General features: G+C 48.6%; 1 protein-coding gene across 1 annotated transcript in view; it reads left to right on the top strand.

Moving 5' to 3' along the window:
* ADAM12 (ADAM metallopeptidase domain 12) overlaps positions 1-16,039 on the top strand; it is a 298,041-nt gene that overhangs the window by 40,867 nt on the left and 241,135 nt on the right. Inside the window, exon 2 of the mRNA XM_012781371.3 lies at positions 6,519-6,616. Within this exon, the coding sequence (XP_012636825.2) occupies positions 6,519-6,616 (98 nt within the window). The remainder of the gene's footprint in view (positions 1-6,518; positions 6,617-16,039) is intronic.

Raw genomic sequence — 16,039 nt, forward strand, 5'->3', positions numbered from 1 at the left:
GGAAGTTATGTTTATGAGTGGTAGAGACGACTTGTGCTTGGGGTATGAATCCATTTGAAACATTTATGGGCAACTGTAACTGGCTTTCTTCGGATTTCAAAATGACACATAAAACATCTCTTCAGAATTTTAATTGTGCCGTAGTACTTGATTGCTTTTATTTCCAAATGGCTCTGTCCTCCGGCATGCCCGAGGCTGTGTATCTGTGGTTGCCAGGAAAACTCTTGGTTTGTCCTCATGCATCCAAATGATTGGGTTTTTTTTTTTTTAAAGCTAAGTTTTTCATCATAAAAGTAATATCTGTGCTGATTATAGAAAAATCAGAAGTACATGCAAAGAAGAAAAACATAAGGAATTCATATCCCCGACACTCAAAACATCCCTGCAAGAACATTTCTGTGTCTTTCTTTCCAATGACTAATTAAAAAGCCTAAACTAAATGATATCCACGCACACTTTTGCATTCATGATCTCACTTAATCCTCTTCTCAGCCCTCTGGGGTGGATGGTGGTCATAGCTTAGCGTGACTCATCAGGGGTCTGAGTATCAAAGAATGCAAGTGACTTGCTCAAGGTCACGTGTAGCACGGGCGGATGCGGGACGTGTCTGCTGGTTCAGGAAGGCCTGGCTGCTTCCCCCGGAGGAGGCTGCATCTTGACAGTCTTGCCTGCCGGGGTGGCAGCTGCGGCCTTAGGCTCTGAGAGAACCTGGGTGCTGTTTCAGTACCGTTGTATCAGTGTGTTGATGTGACAGTTGGTGTCACCTTCTCAAACCAAGTGGCAGGTCTCCCTTCTCTACTACCTCAGACTCTTGTAGCCAGTGATGCAAAAATTGAGTTTTTATTTCAACTTGTTGCTGTGTTTTCTGGAGTGCTTGAAAAGGGGCCTTTTGATTGCTTAAGGATCAACTCTCTTTACACGCCTCTGCCTTTTCATACTCCAGGGAACCTCGTCGGTGAATGCTTCATGCTTTTAGCTGGCCTGCAGTTGCCATGTCTCTTCTTCCATCTCAACAAAGCGCGATGTCGGAAGAGAGGTGCGTGGCAAACACTCGGTTTGGCTGATGTTTGGAGCCCCTGGTGAAAAGCAGCCACATGGGAGCCTGTTGATACACACCAAACTCCTGAATGACATGATTGTTCTTGTAAGATTCAGATTAAATTTTAAATAGTAGTAGTAGTAGACGACTTTATTTTTAAGGAAACTTTTAGATTTATAGAAAAATTGCAAAGATAGTACTGGTGGTTCCCATGGACCCCACATTCCGTGTGCCCTATTAACATCTTATATTAGCATTGTACGTTTGTTGCAATTAATGGGCTAATACTGATGTACCATTTTAAATTAAATTTATACTTTATTCACAATTCCTTGGTTTTTACCAAATGCGTTCATTCTTTTCCTCAGTCCTATCCGGGACACCTTGTTAACTTCAGCTGTCACATCTCCCTGGGCTCCTCTTGTCTGTGTCAGTATCTCAGACTGTCCTCGTTTTTGGTGACATTGATGGTTTTGAGGGGTGCTAGTTGGGTATGTGTTAGGACGCACCTCTTTGGGGATTTATCTCATGATTAGACTGGAGTTGCGGGTTTTGAGGAGGACTAGCATAGCTAACAAGTGTTCTCGTCATCTCGTGTTACAGGTACACACTGTCCACCTGACTTCTCACTGCTGATGTTGACCTTGACCATCTGGCGGACATAGGGTTTGCCAGCTTTCTCCACTGTACAATTACTCTTTTCAGGTGAACTTTTATCATGGGTTCTTTGGAGGATCCCTGACCTATGTCATTTTAACATTGCATCACTAGTTTCCACTTAGAAAGTATGCAGCTAAAATGGAAGAATGATGTCATCATTTGGTTAAGATTGAGGGCATGAATCTGAACCAAGGAAATATCTTTATCCTTCCTGGGACCACCACCTCCACATCACCCTGACACAAGGAGCTGCTCAGTTAGTCCCGCAAGGTTTTCTTTAGGTCTCAGATGTTGGGGGCTAATAAAATGCTTAACGAGTTCCCGAGGTTTTGTCCCTGGCTGCTTCTGCAGCTCACGATGGATGTCTAAACTTTTTTTTTTCCACTTAGATTTTCAATAGAATATTTATCTTCTACTTTTGGAGATTGAGTTTCCTTTTTTAAGTGCATGTAGGTGCTGTTAATAATTTCCCTTTAAAGCCAGAACTCCAGGTATGAGGTTTAAATTTTCTCTTAGCAGTAATTTCATCAGTTTTTTTTTTCTCGATGGCCCTCTGGTTGGCTAAGGTGGACCCACTGGTATCCCCTTAAACCCCACGTTTTCTAGTTACCAATACATCATTGTCACTTTCACACCAATGGTGTGGTCTAGTTACACAAACACTGCTACAAAGTCTAGGAGCTTGGATTCTGATCTCCTAGATTGATTTCAGGCTTTACTCTTTCTTTGAAAGCCCTTTACTGCATTGACTAAGTTGAGCTTCCTGGGCCCAGAGAGGCTCCTGAAAGGAGAGAGTGTGGTTTCCATTTGGTAGAGGGCAGGCCTCAGATGCAGATTTCCACAAGGGGCCATAAACCAAGCAGGAGGCAGGACCAGGGCCGTGTCAACTTTGCTGGCTTTTCTGTAACCTTGAAGGCTTTCACTGCAAAGGTTACTGCCTGAAGAACTGGGTCTATAGATTCTGCTTGACTAGCCCTAATCAGTCTGAAGATGACAAATTCAGATGAGGAGACAAGCACAAGGTCCCATGGGAAAGCAGAGCTGGCCATCACTGAAGATAACTGTGTTAGAAACCAAAATACCTGCTGTGTGCTTTTCCATGATGAGGCCGGAGCACACTGGCCATTTTATCAAAATAGCAAGATACCTAGCATCAGAAAAGCTGGAAGTTCCTCCCCAGTATAAGCTATCCATCTTTCTTATTTAGGTAATTGTGAGTTTTGTTGTCCAAATATACATATGGAAAACAAAATGTATGCAAACCATGTATTTTATAAGGTCATATTTTTCCCTGGGTTTTCAGGCTCGAATGTATATATCATTCAAGACCTGCTTTTATAATTTACCAATAAGATCACTCTATAAAATGCATTCTGATGTCTCACAGCTGTGTATAATTTATTCGGTCTATCCGTGCAGTAGAAATAAAACTTTTATTTGCATCATCTAAAAGAAATACCAGTGTATAAATACACAAGCAAAACTCATAAGAAACAGTCTTCTGAGTATAGATACTGCTAAGGGCATATTGTGTAACCAATTAAAAAGCTGAGATGGCTTCATTATCCATGCATGTAGATAATAAATACTGTTGTCACCAAGGAGTGTAGTTACTCAATTTCTTAAAAAGGTCACACAGTATTCTGCAAGTGCTGCTGTAGTCTGCCTCTAAAACTCTCCTTAGAATATTTAGAAATAATCTTCTAGAGGAAAACATTTTAGGCAAAAAGAGCTGCTTTAGGATTAAGATGGTGGAATGTGTAGGTGAAAAGGGCAATGTTCAGTGGTTGGAATATTTTGCCTTCAGGACACCAAAAAACTCTGCCTTTCTCTGCCCCCCCCCCCCACCAAGAGCCTTAGGAAAAACAGTCCCGAGGACTAAGGATGTTCTTTACGTTTGGTTTGTGCAACCCCGGCCTGATTATCACGTGGGCCTCACCTGCACCTCCCTGGCTTCCCCAAAGTCCAGGTGTTGAGTTTCTGCCCCTTCTGGTCCCCTCACTGTCGGGCACATGCTGGTGGTTTGACGAATAGACCTGGATTTCTTGTGCCATCCACTTTCTCCTGAGACATGCAGCCCCTCAAGTGAGTTCTATCAAGTGCAAAGGCTTTTCCTCCACGTGTCTGAGGCCTGGGTGACAATCTTCCGGGCCTGCGGCATCGTGGCTGGAATCCCCGTGGAAACTGTCCCAGCCTCCGGAGGGCTGGGGGTGGTGGTGAGTGACGCAGGACTCCCGTTCGAGAGCCCTTCCTCTGCCCAGTTTAACAGGCTCTCGGACAATTGGATTTGTGATGAACAACTCAACAATTTTCACCCAGAACTGCCAGGAGCCGCTTACAATTAAAGCCGGTTTGTTTACGTGGAAGATATTTTAAAATGCTTGCAATCGCTTTCTTGACGGCTTTAACTGACTTTGCAAGGTTTTCAGTAACGGCCTCGGTGACTCTTGGAGTGAGTCTGGTTTTCAGTAGTGGAGGGGCACGTTCAGATGGATCTCCAGTTTTCACTCCATAAGTGCTGATATTTGAAAGCTGCCTTAATCCAATTCAAATAACACGCCGGCTGTCACATAGGTGCAGCTAACTGCACTCGGTGTAGTCTGGCTCTGCAGGAGCTACGGGACTGGATTAGAACTCGTTGTTTCTGTACATGCCAACATGTGAATCCCATGGGGTCCCGAGCAGGAGTCCCGGGTCCTGGCAAAGCTTCGAGAATGACACTGTCGAAACCAGCCGACACGCCCTCCTCGCATCTGTGTGTGCTCCCGGGGCTCCCAGGCTCGGCCTCGCTTTGTGGAAAACGCAGGGGCCGCCTGTGCCGCTGAGCTTGTCCCGCGGCGGGCTGTCTCGCTCGGCTTGTGTGCTCCCCATCTCCCCCACTAATAAAAAAAAATGGGGGCCTTCTTGGCCACCCTATGGTCACTGTTTTTCATATTTATAAATTTTGGAATAATGTTTGATTTACGAGAAGATGACAAGTTTTGCAGAGTCTCCATCTTGCGTCGTAGCGCTGTTGCTCTCTGAAACGATGGTCTCATTTGCTTAGCTGTCTCCTTCCTGATAGACTGTACGTCACGACGGCATCTTCATCTGTGTCCCCCTCTCAGGTGCACGGGACCAAGGCAGCTGGGCCCTCGAGAGTTGAGGGTCCTTGGCAGTGAGGCAGAAGGGGTGACGTTAGGGGGTGCTGGCCTGAAGCAGAAAGAGTGGGCTTTTTGAATAGAAGCCATCAGGTCTTAGAGCCACCTACAAGAACGCACATCTCGAGGTTAATAAACACCTGTTGAGCGAGTGAACAAACAGCGGGCAAACAGCTGGACCCGGGGCGCGTGCGTGGTGGCGGTGCTGGGGCGAGTTCTCCAGAGCCTGGTGCTGCCTTGGAGCGCACTGAGGGGTGGCCTCGGCCTGGGGAGGGTTCATTCAGTCAAGATGTCTGTGCTGCCAGACCTTGCGCCCCTGAAGCCGGGAGAGGACCTCTGTCTTTACTCAGATGGCCGATCATTTCCTCGTCCAGCCAGCCCTCTGCTGAGGTCCACGGTGTCACCGCCTGCAGCCAGCACGCTCTGCTTTCACTGCCCGCTCCCTTGTCCCTCGAACACAGGTTCACCCCAGTCCTTCCTCCCCCCACGAGGCCCAGGGAACCGGCTCACCTCTCTGCCACCTGACTCAGTTCGTTCCTGTTTCCCCTTCGGCCCTTAACGACGGGGGGAGGGGGGAGGGTTTAAATGTATTGTGACCAGCTTGAGAATTTTCCGGAGAGGCTGTGTCAGACAGTTAATACTCGAGGAGTAATCCTTGTGTAACCTGAATGTAACTGCAGACTTCCACATCGAGAATGATAAAATGGTGTGGATTTAAAGGTATTTGGGGAACTGTAAAATGTCTAGGATTAAAATTTCAATACCATTTGTGCCCAATAAATGTGAACTCTTTAGTAACTTAAGACTGTGCTATTATGACTCAGGTCTGAAAATTATGAGTCCTGGTTGAAGAAATGGGAATAACATGTGAGGCAATCTGGTCCATCCTTGAGCTTGGGGGAGACACTGTGGTCCTGCCGAATAGCAGGGGCATGACCTCATAGGGGGCCAGGCCCAGGGAAATGACCATACACTCTCCAGAAGAGAAGAATGTTACACTTTCCGTTAGGATTGTTTATAGAAATGGGGCTAAAATGAACCTGGGTTGGTATATTAACTGGTTCAACAGACAAGACCCTGAGAAACGAGATCATATAATAGTTTATTGAATGACTTGATTTTTTTTCTTTTTCTTTTTCTTTTTTTTTTTTTACATAAACCAGTCTAGTCAGTCTGAACTGGAAAATTAATTTTGTCTATAGAGTCACTTACTAAAGCATATAAAATTAGACTCTGTAAGTACAGAGAGGAGAATTGGCATTGTGTTTAACAGATTCACTGGGACTTAAATAAATGGATTTAGTCTTAATACAGCTAAAGCCTTGAGACTTTAATAGAGAGCTGATCTTAAGCATTAATTCATCATTTCAAAAAGTTACTGTTTGTGCATTTTTGTCGCTTGTTGAAGGACTGATTTATATATACTTTATGATAATAAGCTGGGATATGTTATGTCTTGAAGGCAAAAAAAAGCCTTTTGTTTAAGATACAAAATTTTAATGGTTAAATTGACAGAGAATTCATCAGTTTTAACACTTACTATGACTTAATGGATTATAGTGTTTCCTGGGTTTATTTAACTTCCAAATATTTTCACTGTGTCATTTATGTGATAAGCTTCTGATGCCAAACTTCTCCCAACCAGAATGAAAAATGGGGCTGTTTTCCTTTTGGTCCAGGGGGGAGCTTTCGGGACCACGGGGGAGCTCATGAAGTTGTCAGTGCTTCTCTTCTGAATGGAGACCTCTGGATCCCAATGAAGAGCGTCGACTTAAAGGTCAGTTGTTCTTTTTTTTTTTTTCCTCCTCCTCCGCTTTGAGACTGCCGAATTTTTAAAATCACATTAACTGCATTCATATTCTTTTCATTCAAGTTTTATCTTTACCCATTTTAATGCCAACTCCTTACAGAATGAAAGCTTTTATTCTTATGAGAGGGTAAAATACAAACCAATTTTGATGAGGCAGCTCTGATGAATGTCCTAGCATTATTTATGTCTATTAAAAGTTATTTTTCATGCAAACACCAGGGGTTACAATCCCAGATATAAAACTCCCATGTTCGGTTTACTTGAATGTTGAGTATTTTTCTGTATTCATGATTGTTTAATCTACATTTTGGTTTTTTGAATTGCTTATTGGTAAGAACATATTTATGCAACTTTAAAAAACTTTATTAATGAGTTTTAATGCAGTCTAAACTTTGTTTACTTTGACACATTTGATCTGGGCCTTTTAATGACATAAAATAATTGAAGTAATAGTGATTAAATGTAATATTTTGGTGAGTTTTATCTGCCAAATGACCTGACTTAAGTTTCAGAACTTGTAGTAACAGTTGGAAAGTGATAAAATCTATAGAAATATGAGCTTTTGGAGAGATCATACAGATGGCTTTGTCCTTGTGTTGTATAGAACTATTTTTAGATCATTTTGTGTAATAGAAAACAGATTATTTTAAAAGAGTAGTTGAGATTGTGAAAGTCTTTGTAGCTTCCTGGGTTGATTGAAGTGGGCCACCTTTCTGCATACTGATAAGACGATTCACATCTAGAGAGCTCGTGTTTGAGTCTGAGCATTAACGAAAGTTGATGATTTGATTAAATGAGTTAAATGCATAATCTGCACTTTATAAAACACTTCTGTTTCATAAGTTGGCTGCAAACTGAGTATACAAAGTAAAAGTCAAATGTGGTATTAATGATATTTCCTGGAAGAAACACTTAAGATATTAAAGAAAATTTCATCATACTATTTATCAGCAAAACTAGAAAAATGACAGATACAAGAAAAGGAGTGTACTCTTTTATAAAGAAAGTCTATTTAAAATATTTGTAGGCACTAATCATATAAAAACATGACATAATCTAAAGTTTCTTGGATGGTGGAAGCCTTTATGGGAACTTTTTCTGGTGGGTACAGTTGCCAGATTTAGCAGATAAAACTCCAGGATGCTGGTTATGTGTGATTTCAGATAAATAATGAATTCTTTTTATTTTTTTTTTAGTGGAAGTATGTCCCATGCAATATTTGGGGCATATCCATGCTTAAAAAAAATTAGTATTTATCTAGAATGCAAATTTAATTGGGTGTCCTGTGTTTTACCTGGCAGCCCTCTAGGGGGAGGGTGTCACCTGAGGGGGATGGGCTTGCCACAGTGGCACCAGCTGAGGTCTGCTCTGGTTTCGACCTGACCTCCAGCTTTCCCCCTTCCCGCCCACCCGCCATCTGGCAGCCTCTCCAGGAGCCTGGAAGGGGAGTCGGCTTGTCTGCTGCTAACTGAGCTTATCGCCCGATGACTGTGGGTGGAAAGCACCATCTTTGTAGAAACTAGGAAAGACCACCATCATTGTTTGGTAGCTGTCCCGACTCCCCTGGGAGTCTCCCTCCGGGATTAGAACCAGGTGGGTGGCAGGCACATACCTACTGCACTAACGTAACTCCAGGTTGCTGACGACATGTAAAGGGAATACAGGGACCTAGGTCAGTTGGGAACGGTATTTTGTTGTGCCACAAGGCTCATCTTAATACGTAGCATATGGCATCAGCATATGGCTGTCTAGTTACCACGTGTGCTCATGTTTGGTGGGTAGCCGCCAAAACCCTGCATCGACAGGGGTACATGTCAGTGTCTGTTGCGTGTGCTGGAACTCTCCGTGGGGACGGCGTGAGTATGAGCTGCGGGGACGGCGTGAGTATGAGCTGCGGGGACGGCGTGAGTATGAGCTGCGGGGACAGGGAATCTGGCTGGTGGCGGGTGTGTGTGTATGTGTGTCCTTGCTATCAATAACAGCCAAGATTTTAATCTTAAACTGCACCAACATACAGTGTATCTTCAAGTGTACAAAGCCACGCTCACCTTAGCATTTTCGCAGGACAGCTAGGCCTGTCGTGCCTCCGAATACAGACTTTTAGAGTTGCTCCTTGCCCCTCCGCTTTCTGTTCTGCCACGTCTTTAGCTGAGCAGTCACAGGTGCCAGGTGTGCGATCAGCGAAGAAGGCAAACGGGCTTTCTGCCTCTGCGGCTTACGTTCCAGTGAGGGAAACACAAATAAAATAAATTCCGATGGTGGCAAGGGTTAAGAAAGAAACAGCAAAGCGTGTGAGGGGCCATGTCATTTGCTGGGTTGGCCGGGAAAGCTCTTTCTAAGGGATGATAAGATGTCAAACTTTTTCAGTAAGCTCCAAAGAGCCGGCCTTGGGGGGAGCGAGCATGCGAGAGGCCGGTGTGCAAAGGCAGGGAGGGAGGTGCAGTACGTCTGCAGCATGGGACAGGCAGACCTGGGTGACACCCAGGGCTCCTTCCACAAGTGACCGTGCTGTAGAAATGGTGGCCTGCAGCAAACAGACGAGTCCTGAGAAGATGAACCGTGGCCACCTTTCTCTGATAATTGAACACTCTGATTTTATGTGACTCATCCGAACATAGTGTTAATTTTTTGTCGTCATTCCTCCCTGGGGGTGACACATGCAGTATTCCCTTTTCCCCCTGGAAACACCTAACTCTAAAACCTCGTGTCCATCCGGGTGGCCGGCACAAGCCCCGCGAGCCAGGGCTGGGAGTGTGCACGGGCAGGCTCGGGGTGGGGATGCCACGAGAACGTAGGGACTTAGGCAGTAACGTAGGGACTGGGGACCTGAGATTCTAGGTCATACTCTTTCTGGTTTTCCTCCAGATAACTTTCAAGAATTATTTTCCTAAAACTAGAATCTGACTGATCACAAATCCTCTTGAAACCCTGGGATGTGTCCCTCACGTCCAGTGAGAAGGCAGACTCCAGGCTTGGCATAGGAAGCACATCACTGTGCTCGCGTGCGACTCACCACCGCCCTACCCGTGGACTCGGGGTTCTGACCTGCACCCCCAGCACCAACCTGGACCTTCCATCATCCCTGGACGCAGTGTGCCAGGCCGCCCTGCGACCTTCAGGCGGAGCTGGTCATTCTCCCCACCACGCTTTGTCCCAAAGTACTTTGCACTAAAAGGCAGCAACAAGTCCCTGGAGACTTTCTCATTCCCCAGGTTTATAAATGCCCGTTGTGCGCTTGTGCTGGAGCAACCTCTCTGCCCTGATGGGTGGTCAGGAAAGGTGTCTCTGTGAGGTGACATCTGAAAATGACCTGAACGCCAGGACAGATGGGCCAGCCACACACATCTGGGGAAGAGCGTCCGGGAGAGGGAACAGCGAGTGGAGGCTGGAACAGAGGGCTGGGCAGTGTGCAGAGAGGTCAGCGGCAGAGGCCAGAGGGGGTAGAACTGCGAAGGGAAGACGCCTTGGGGCTCGGAGCCTCGGCGTGTGGGTGAGCTTTAACAGCGAGCGCTGACGGCTGTGCCCAGACCGAGCATGGGGCCCAGGACAGAGCCGAGGAGAGAGAGGGTGTCGAGATTAGGGCAACTGTCCAGAAATGAGAGGGGGGCAGCTCAAACTCTGCTCATGGGCTGTGGCAAGGAGCCATCAGACTGGGGGACATGTTTTGAAGGGAAGGAAGTCACGTTCATAATCTCCACTATTCAGACTACTCAGTTGCTTCGTAGTTATTCAGAGTAAAAAAGTCAAAGTTCTTACAATATGTAAGGTCCTTCACGTTCTACCTTTTCGTTACCACGCTCACCTCCTCCACTGCTCACTGCTCTCATGCCACAGTGGTCGTCAGGAGTCTGGGCACACACCTGCCTCAGGGCCTTTGCACTGGCTGGCTGTTCACTACGCCCGGAGCTCTTCACCTAACTAGCTGCACAGTTCACTCCTTCACTTTCTTTAGACTTCTTTCAAGTCCCGATTGTAAGAGTGCTGCTTTAGACATGTCTTTCCCTGACTAGTTTTCCCTCAAGTACTTATCATCATTTGACATCCTTCATATTATATTTTACTTTTCTATTAACTGTTTGTATCCACTGACCGGACTGGAAGCTCTACAATGGCAAGGATTTTTACGTGCTTGTTTCCATTACTCCGGGACATAGATAAGGACCCAGCACAGGACAATTGCTGAATAAATTTATTGAAAGAGTTAATAATGAATGGAGTTTAGTAGGTCATATGAGTGGGTGACATGCATGTTCCTGTTCACTTGACCGGTAAGAACCAGGCTGTCTACACCCAAGTCTGGCTCCCTGACGCAGCAGTCAGACGCTGTCCCACCCAACGGGAGGGCTGCCAGGGCCCCCTCACACCACCAACTTGTTCTTGCACAGGGCGTTGCTCTTGGCTCGGGGCCTGCGGGGCCTGGTAGCCGATGGCGGGCTCTGTGGAGAGGCCAGGCGCCCTGCTTGTACTCGCCGGACGTGGAGGGCGGCCGCCTGGTTTTCCGCCTCCCCGGTCCACACGGCGATCTTGTCCCCCTTGAAGCGGATGCTGGGGGGGACGGCCCCCCACCCTCGTCGACGTGTTCCTCGAAGCTCTCCCCTATCGGGCGTGGCAGCGTGTCCAGCCACGGCTGGCCCAGCTCACCGTGGCGCCGCTGCCGGCCAGGCCGGCACCCCGCCTATTCCTGCCGTCTCCCCGGGTGGGCTCGGTGCCGTCCTTGAGCAGGGCGCAGTCGCAGCCGGAAGAGAGCCTGCTGGCCAGCTTGATGTGACCGTACAGTGCCCACAAGTCCTCCACGGTGCCGACCTTGGTGACCAGCTCTCAGTTGGTCGTGCCAGTGGGTTAGACATGGCAACGATAGTGCCCGCGCTTGGGGACGATGCCCTGGGCACATGGTGGGGGGAGGGGGGCTGCCATCATAAACATCCCCGAAGAGGAAGGACCCCTGTTCAATTTGGTGCCCAGCACATCAGCGGCTTGCTGTGTACGCCGGTGTCAGCCTGGTGGCACGGCAGAATCACCCGGAAACTTCAGTAAGCGTTCCGCCTCCAGTCACTGAGCGTTAACTGAATGGGCGTGTGTGTGTGTGCGGGGGGGGGGCAGGCATCTTCCTGTTTAAAGGTGACTCCCCCAAAAAAAATAAAAAATAAAGGTGACCCCAGGTGACTCTAACAAGGTTTAGAGCCACTTGTGGACTTCGATGCTACATCTAACATCAGTACGCTGGTCAACTCGATTCAGCGGATTTGGGCAAAAGTTTCTCTCTCTCTTTTTCTCTCTGATTGGGATGTTAGCATGTCCTTTCCAAATCAAGAATGGAGCCATCACTGCCACTGATGATCTTGTGCTGAGAGAGGGACAGGAAAGAGTGCGACCTTGTGCCCGTTGGGGAGCTTGCACGCTTTTGCCTGTCTTGCTGTGGTCTCGTGGGGATAGGCTTATCTGCTTCCTCTCCCTCTTAGGGGCGCCGTAAGGATGAGGTGAAACAATGGCTATGGAATACTTTAGAGACTTAATGCTGCTACACGAATGTAAGGTGATACTGAAAGTTTAAAGTGTCTTTATGGACCAAGCTCCAATTTCATGCCTCGCGCGCACACAAAAAAATATACAACCCTGGAACCAGGGAAGACATGTCAAAATGTGACTGATTGTGAAATGACCTCAGCTGGGCTCAGCCTTTGACTACTCCAGGAAATTTCCAATTTCCAGCTTGCTTGCATGAGAACAGAGTTGTAGAAATAGTACGTGAAATGGAAAATAAAAGGCAAACCAGTTAGAACGTGAAATCAGCGCTTCCCTTAGCATATGGCAGGTCTCAAATATCGACTATCAAATTGCAACTGATTAAAATGGCAGGGGTGCCTTCTGCTCCATTCATTTCCATTTGCTGTTTCTCACAGCTGCGGAAACAGGCCTGCTCTTCCCTCGCTGGCTGTCCCCTTCCTGCCTGCATAACCAGACTTCCCGGGGTGGTGGGACCCGTTCGCGGGCACCCCCCATTCCCTGCCACCCCTCGCGGCTTGTGTTCCCAGCCCACGTCCTCAAAACCGCCTCTGCCGCGGTCAGAGCTGCCCTGGGTTTCCGAAGTGGGGCGCACCGTTCCCTCTTCATCTTACTCGCCCCGACTCTGCCTCCCTCTCCTTGGACTCTCTCTCTCCTGTTGGCTCCTGAGGCCCCGTCCTCTCGTTCTTACATGTTTTTATTCTTGCTTTTCATCCCTCTGCCTGGCTTTGTTCCTTGACTGCATTCCTCTGAGTTTCTTGGTAGCCCCATGTCTGGCTCGGGCCTCACTCCCGGGAGTGGGGCTCCCTCGAATAGCAGCAGCAGCGAGAGCACCCCGAGAGCGTCCCTGCCGGCGTGCGGTGCTGGGTCAGGCGCTTCCACTTCCTTCGTGGTCTCAAAATCCACGTCTCTCTGCTTTGCCCCCTGAGACCCGGTCATTGACTTCCAGCAACTTATAGGCACCTCCAGCTGAAAGTGCCCGATTGTCTCAGATTCTCTGTGCCCCAAGGTGGCCACTGCCCCCCACTTAATTTAATAGTTCCCGAAAGATAAGGTTGTCCTCTCCCTCATCCCCTGTGAAGGTGGAGGCATCTATTGGCCTTTCCCGCTGGGCACGCCTGCTGCCTGCTCCTTCCTGTGCCCACCACCGCCGTCTGTCCTTCCCTGCTCCAGCCCCTTCTGTGAATGGAGGCAGGGTGACCTGCCTAAGACACAGGTAGAGCACAGGAAAGCCTCCTTCCAGCTTTCCAATCCTTTGGAAGCCGCCCATGACACCTGACTTCCAAGCCAAGTTCCTTAGCGTGATGCGACAGGGCTCTGCAGCTTTGGGCCATCAGGGCTCCCGGTGCCTCCTCCATGTCTCAGCCGTGCAGCTGTGGTGGTGGCCTTTTGCCCGAGGGGGGTGTGCTCTTTGCCACTGTTCTTAGCATGTGTTCTGTCCCCATGTCCCCTGACCCCTGAGTCCTGTTGGTTCTTGAAGCCCCAGCTTAAACAGCACCTCCTCTCGTGAAACCCATCCTGACCCTCTGGCCAAATCCATGCTTCCTGCACCTTCTTCCTAGCAAGTCATTGCACCTGCCGTGTGCGGTCATACCACGTGCACACGCCACTCGTGCAGGTTCAGCCTGTGGGCGTGGCAGAAACAGACGCTGCTAGAGAGACAACTTACATGAGTATGTCCCTTAAGGTCCCCGAGGAGCACGTGAGAAGAATGGGCAGGAAGAAAGAGCTGCATCTGTTTCCTTGGTTCCTTCTGGCTTTCAAGGCGTCTCACTCCCTGAGAGCAATTCCAGCTCTTCCAGTTGGATAGCGCACAGCCCCCAAAATAAGCCAGCTCCACTGTGTTCAACCCAACACTCAGTGCTCTGCCGAGAAGAAAGGCTGGACTTGTGTGGAGGCACGAAAGCGGTGAGGTGTTTCGAAGATTAATTTTGACTCTGCCTCAGCGATTCCTTCTGCCTACTGTATTAGCCTCAAACCCCGCCCCCCAGGACTCGGGGCTCAGCCCTGCAGCACAATTGCACGGTGCTGTCATCGTGGGTTGTATTCCTGCTTCTCCCACCAGCCTGTGCCCTCCCCCGGGGCGGCGGCCACGGCTGCACGTCCTTTCCCCTCCGTGCAGTGTTTGGCACCTGCTGGAGTGAACGTGGGATGTTTGTTGACTGACTCCGAGACTCTACTTGTGTGCCGTGTACTAGGTCACCCATGGCTGTGGAGGTGGCTGTGGCCGCTGCAGAACATGACACGAAGGCAACATTTGCACTTTCTTCAAACACCAAGGCTGCCTGGCGTGCGTGGGGGGAGGAGGCTGTTTGGCGGCAGCCCTGCCTCTGCTCGGTGGATGGGATGGCTCCCTCCCCAGTCGTGACAACCCCAGATGTCTCCAGACATTGCCAGTGTCCCCTGGGGCGGGGGCTGCACCTGGTTGGGAACCACTGCACGGTGGGGGAAAATGAGAAACACGAGGAAAGTGACAGTTGCCAGGAGCCTTCTCTCGAGCCCGGATGGGGCTGCGCTGGGGTTTGGCAAACGTTGTCTACAAAGAGCTAAGCAGTGAAATACTCAGCTGTGCGGGTTGTGCAACGTCTGGTGCAGCTTCCCGGCCCTGCTGTCGCAATGGAGAAGCGGCCATAGGTAACACACAAATGAGCGTGGCTGTGTTCCAACGAAACTTGCATAGAAATTTGAATTTGGTGTATTTGCATGTGTCATGAGATATACTCCTCTTTAAAAAAAAAAAAAAAAAATTCAAAAACATGAAACTAGTCTTAGCTCAAAGGCTGTGCCCAAACGGGCAGTGTGCTGGCGTCGGCCCGAAGGCCGCAGTGTGCGACCCCTGGGCTGGCCGTTCCGCAGATACCTCCTCACTGCATCCCCTGGCAGCCGTGCGGGTGGGTGCTGCAGGACGCATTCGCAGGCAAGGTCGAGGAAGCCCACGGCGGTGGTGGAACCTTGGAGTGAGAAGACAAGCCCTGGGCCTGGGTCTAGCATTCTTTGCAAGTGCTCTGCTGCATTTGAGAAAAACCTTTCGATGCATCCCCTTGTGCATCTCCTGGGACTGGTTGCAGTGAAATCTTGCCTGCAGACAGCCGAGGTGGTGGCGCAAGGCAGGCGTGGGGGGTGCTCCCTCCCCAGCGCCCTCTCCCTGCTGGTCTTGTCTCCCCCAAGGGAGCTCTGCCTATCTTCAACAAGATGCGACGGTCCGTCCCAGCTCCCTGCCAGGGTCCGTCCTACTCTTCCCCCTGGCCAGCACACAGAGGAGACCGCAGGCCAGGGCACTGTGCCCCATTCAGCTGTCCCCCCTTGGGGGCTCTGCTCAGGCAAGGAGGCTCTGCGTTTCCAGCCACACACATCGCCTGCTCGGCCGCTGCATCCAGCCTCTTAGCAAGGCCTCAGGATCATTTTTAAAAATTGCCTTTTTTGAATCAAGTCTCCCTGCAGTTTCTGTAACCTTTTCTTTTCCCATGAGCTGCTAGCATCGCCATGGAACTGGGTCTTTAAAAAAAAAAAATGTTTTAAAATAACTGAACAAATGTAGGTGATAATGCTAGGAGATATAGTGGTTTACATTGTTTAAACAGACAAAGATTATAAAATATTTTTTTCTTTATAATCCTTGAGTAACACTTTGTATACTCAGCTGATAGCACAGAGTTAAGTTTAATTTCTCCCTAAAAAGAGACCTTGAAGACTAAGGAAGATGACTTTTGGGAGTAGTGTTAACCTTCAGAAGGCCACAACCACTATAATATCTAAATAGTTTTACTCCTTTCCCGAGTACCAATTTTTGCCCCTTTGGGGCAGGATCCACCCCCATTGAGAGTGAGTGGTGGGCACCGCACATAAATGGTCAGAAGGAAACGCACGTCGCCCAAGACTGTATTTAAA

The sequence above is a fragment of the Microcebus murinus genome, chromosome 14 (assembly GCF_040939455.1).
Source record: "Microcebus murinus isolate Inina chromosome 14, M.murinus_Inina_mat1.0, whole genome shotgun sequence".
NCBI lineage: Eukaryota > Metazoa > Chordata > Mammalia > Primates > Cheirogaleidae > Microcebus > Microcebus murinus.